The following is a 4,664-nucleotide window of genomic DNA, read 5'->3' as shown; positions in this document are numbered from 1 at the left end:
CATCTCCAGCAGCTGCTGCTGCTTCTGAAGCACATCAGATGCTCAGAAGCTCGTGAGGCGCTGCTCCTGCTGCTAAAAAACGCACTGCAGGACCTTCTGCTGCACCTTGATGCTCGTCAACCATTGACTTTGCATGTAAACTAGCTGCTTCTGCTGCTTGCGGTCTGAACGTAGCATTAGAGTCAATGAGTCGATGCAATCAACTGGTTTTCCTTAGATAAAAAACTCTGAATCAATCTGACTGAATGATCTGATGAACTGTAAAGTGCCTTGAGATGATGTGTTGTGAATTGGCGCTATAGAAATAAACTGAATTTAATTGAATAGACTTGACTTGGACCTGTGGTCTGAGGCTCCAGCAGGATGGTGGGTTACCACCACCGGCTAGATGCTGTTGGTTTATGGTCCATCATTATTTACTTGGGCTTGTTTAGGATCTATTCGAACATTTCAGCTTGTGTTGGTCCTATTCTAGGAAAGGTGGCTCGGGTTTAAGCTTTGCCTCAAATGTGTGATCTTTGCTTTTCTTCAGGTGCTCGGTGCAACATGGCCGTGTTCAGAGCGAACAAGCGAGGCAACGAATTGAACTGCCTCCTGTTCCACTGTCCCACGGAGCTGGACTGTCCTCTGATGAAAGCCGCTGAGGGCAGCAACGCGTACGACATCTACAAAGGTATCAGCTGTTTCCTGCAACATTTACTGATTTGATTTCAGAGGCTGCATCATCCAAGGACCCGCAAAGACCTGGACTGGGTCCTTCGAGTGCATGAATATAAGGAGGCCCTAAGAGTTTTTGGCTATTCATTCACAGAGGTGCAGCCTTTTACGCTCTGTTGCCTAGCAACCATTACAGTTGACACACAAAGCAGGCAAAGAATGGATATCGAAACCTCTCACTACCGTTGTCCTCTGAAGGCCAGATTCATCAGCCAATTACATCATAGCGTGGCGCCATGAACTGTTTGTATTGGGAGACAAAATGTGGCCTTCTTTTTGACCAGTCTGGTGTATCCTACGTAGCCTAGAGTATCCCATGATTCATTGCGAGTCCAATCAAACCGGATGCTCCGAACTCAGAGGAAAAGAGTAAATGGCGCCAAACAGTGGTGAATATTGTAAGTGCAGTTTAATATAACACACGTGAACAGTTCCGTCTGAAATTATTATTTTTTAAATGGTTTGTGAGTCAGATATGTGGCAGGCTAACGTTTGGTTTACTGAAAGGTTTTCATCTGTCCCTATGGAAATAGGTTTGGCAGACATACATTACACGTACAGATTCTAATACAGTGATCACTATACAGTAATAGTGATCACGGTGATCCAGAGCCAATTTGAAAAGTATAAGCTGTTGATTACTAAAACTGAATTTACCGTTATTTCACTTATTTTTTATGCAGAATATCATCTAAATGCCATTTGTGGGGTTTTTCAATAAGAAAAATTAAATTAAACGGATAGCTTCCGCATTTACTGCAAGTTTAATTACAGAATACTGCGTTGTGCGCAGACATAACTCTGGTAGCCTTCGTAACTTATTATGTGCTGTTCACATATTTAGCCATGGTTCCCCGGATCAGAGTGTTGTCCAACACTAAGTTCACTTCTTTTTCAAAATGATGTAAAAGGTCAAAATTTTTTTAAAGCATCATGCAGGAGACCAGTCTTTAAAATGCAAACTGCTTTCCTCATTTCCGCTCTGGGAGGGACAACAGTCTCCTCTTCTTCATCCTCCTCCCCCTCCTTGCTGCGCGTGGCACTGGTACCCGCACCAAAGCGCACTTTTACCTCCTCGATGATGTCCTCATCCGTCACGGGCTCTGAAACTGGAGTGCTGTCATCACTTTCGATCTACTTATTAATTATTTTTGCATTCATAAAATTGCCAAAAATGAACACTATAAGCGGATTTCTTGATTAATATAAACAAATTATTTAAACAGCATTTGTATAGAAACGATTCTGTCCCAAGCCTTTTGATCTATATAAGCGGTTGATTACTATATCCGTGACCACTATAAGCGCATACCACTGTATATCTGCATTGTCAGGACTATAGATCGGATATTCACCATGACGGTTCTGCTGCTGAAGCTTCTTAGAAATTTGATTAGCACCCAAAACAGCAGCGAGAAGTTTGGTATCCATTGTTTGCCTGCTTTGTTTGTCAACTGTCACGGTTGCTAGGCGACAGAGTGTTCAAGCGGGGAAAATCTTGAGCAGGCTGGAACTGTTTGAATCCTTTTCCAAATTCTTCCGGCCTGCTTATTTTCACAGATCTCCCAGTCCAGGTAGACCAGGTCCTTGGAGGACGCAGACGATGAAACACACCCAGCATGTTTCCGTTTCACCTGCTGGAAAAGGCCCACAGTAGAAGAAATGCTGTGGACTGTATCTCTGCTGCCCTCTTGTGGCCAAAATGTCACTAACGTTTTTTTCCCTCTCATCCACAGGTTTAAATCATCCACCCACGATGAGACCTATCATCATGACAACCACTCCACAGACCACCACCAGCACCACCACAACAGCACCAACCACACCAGCCACCAGCACAACCATCACACCAACCACTGCGAAGACACTGCCCCCCACCACAGCACCTCAGGTACCCATCATCATTACTGCCGCGGTGCCTGCAGGTCCTCCTCCACCAACCACCACCACCACTACTGCTCCTCCACCTACTACTCCTACCCCTACTACTACAACTTCTACTCCTCCACCAACCACCACCACCACTACTGCTCCTCCACCTACTACTCCTACCCCTACTACTACAACTTCTACTACTACGACTTCTACTACTACTACTACTACAAACCCAACAACTACAATGGGACCTTCTCCCACCTTCACCTCCAGAAAACCCAACAAATCCAGCAAGAAGCAAAACAAAACCACCAAGAAAGGAAAACCTCATCTATCCACCACCACCCAAACTGCCCCGAGCTCCTCAACCTCACTTCCTGTTAGGGTGGAGGAGGAGCATACAAATTCTAGCATTCAGGAAACCACAACAACCACAGCAGCCCCAACCACTACGACCACCAGTACAACTACTACAACCCCCACGACAACAGCCACCTTCCCTGTGAGTAGTACCACTCTCCCTACAACCACCATAAATCCAACAACCACCACAACTATCACTACTACTACTACTACTACTACCACTACTACCACTATTACTACAACCGACATGGCTACCACAACTTCCACCACCACTCAAAGTACGACCAGTACCCCCACCACTGAACCAACCACCACATTGGCGGCTCAACCTCCGAGTTTGATCTTCATACCCAAAGACACCTTCCCGTCCGACCCGGACCTTCAGCCCGGTCCCACCAACCTGAACTCCAGCTCCAGCCGGGGGAAGGCGGTGGCGGCGCAGGGAGCACTGAAAGGCGGCGTGGTGGCCGTCATGGTTCTAGGGATGGCCGTGCTCACGCTGGCCTTGGCTGTTGGCGGTCGGAAGGCCATGGAGTCCTTTGATCGGCGACATTACACCAGACTGGAGCTCAACGACCTGCACTACGAGATTTAAGTGGGAATAATCTGGCACATTTGCTTTATTTAGGATTCTTTAAGTTCTTAGCTGCACGATTCTGTATTTTTCACTCAGGCTTTGATTAGAAAGTGTCTGATTGATCAGACTTGGTTTGTTCACCTTTGAAGTGATCTTGAAGCAGATTGCGGAGCATCATCACCCTTCTCTGATTGGTCGACATTGGTGAAACTCACCTATTTTAGCCATTTTGAAGAATATTATTGGATGCAGAGTTGGTCACAGGGAAACAAAGAAAGTCTGTTTAATATTTTAAGGATTTTGAAGATAATGTTTACTGTTCACATCTGGTTTCAAGAGGACTTTAAACAGGAACAAATGCTTTCAAATCAGCGTATTGATCTTTTTTCTGTTAATTCAGTTTAATAACTGCTACTGTATTTTGATACAAACTGTTATTCTGAGTTAATTTATGATGATTAATGTTGAACTGGAAGTAAGTTAATTTCTGAGCAAAGTACAGTGATATATAAATATGTGTTAAATCAATATAAAAGACATTTGTTAATTTCTGATAAGGAACCAAAAAGGTGAAAGTTTTTTCAAATTGAACCAGTGAAGACCTCTTTAGCTTCATTTTGGGAGATATTTTAAACTAGCTGAGATTTTATTTATGATACATTCACTGATAAAACCCACTCAGCCTCCAGAGGGAAGGGTCTGATTTCAATATAGACCAGAGATGTGGTGGAAATGGTTTGATTGATAAGATGCTGTGAAGGGGAGTGGCAATCTGGTGGTTAGGGCATAGAGCTTGGAATCCTGAGGTTGTGAGTTTGAGGCCCACTCCCACAGACTGCCACTCTGGCTCTCTGAGCAAGACCCTTTATCCCACACTGCTCCCTGGGCACCGCACAACACCCCAAGGGGATAGGTTAAATGCAGAGAGTTAATTTCTCCAATGTGAGATCCATAAAGTTCAATTATGTGGCATAGAGCTTGGAATCCTGAGGTTGTGAGTTTGAAACCCAATCCCACAGACTGCAACTCTGAGCAAAGATCCTTAACCCCCTGTTCCAAATGGCAGCCCAGTGCTCCCCAAGGGGATGGGTTAAATGCAGAGAGTGAATTTTGTTGCGCTGTACTTGTGACA

General features: G+C 44.7%; 1 protein-coding gene across 2 annotated transcripts in view; it reads left to right on the top strand.

Moving 5' to 3' along the window:
- The window catches only part of mansc1 (MANSC domain containing 1), a 10,909-nt gene extending 6,476 nt beyond the window's left edge, over window positions 1-4,433 (top strand). For both annotated transcript variants that reach the window (XM_015387710.1, XM_015387709.1), the window contains exons 3-4: window positions 533-673; window positions 2,454-4,433. In XM_015387710.1, coding sequence (XP_015243196.1) covers window positions 533-673; window positions 2,454-3,550 — 1,238 coding nt within the window. In that variant the 3' untranslated portion in view covers window positions 3,551-4,433. The remainder of the gene's footprint in view (window positions 1-532; window positions 674-2,453) is intronic.
- Window positions 4,434-4,664: the final 231 nt, after the last annotated feature.

Source organism: Cyprinodon variegatus, unplaced genomic scaffold (genome assembly GCF_000732505.1).
Source record: "Cyprinodon variegatus isolate N-32 unplaced genomic scaffold, C_variegatus-1.0 Scaffold402, whole genome shotgun sequence".
NCBI classification, from domain to species: domain Eukaryota; kingdom Metazoa; phylum Chordata; class Actinopteri; order Cyprinodontiformes; family Cyprinodontidae; genus Cyprinodon; species Cyprinodon variegatus.
This window is presented reverse-complemented; position numbering and strand designations above follow the sequence as displayed.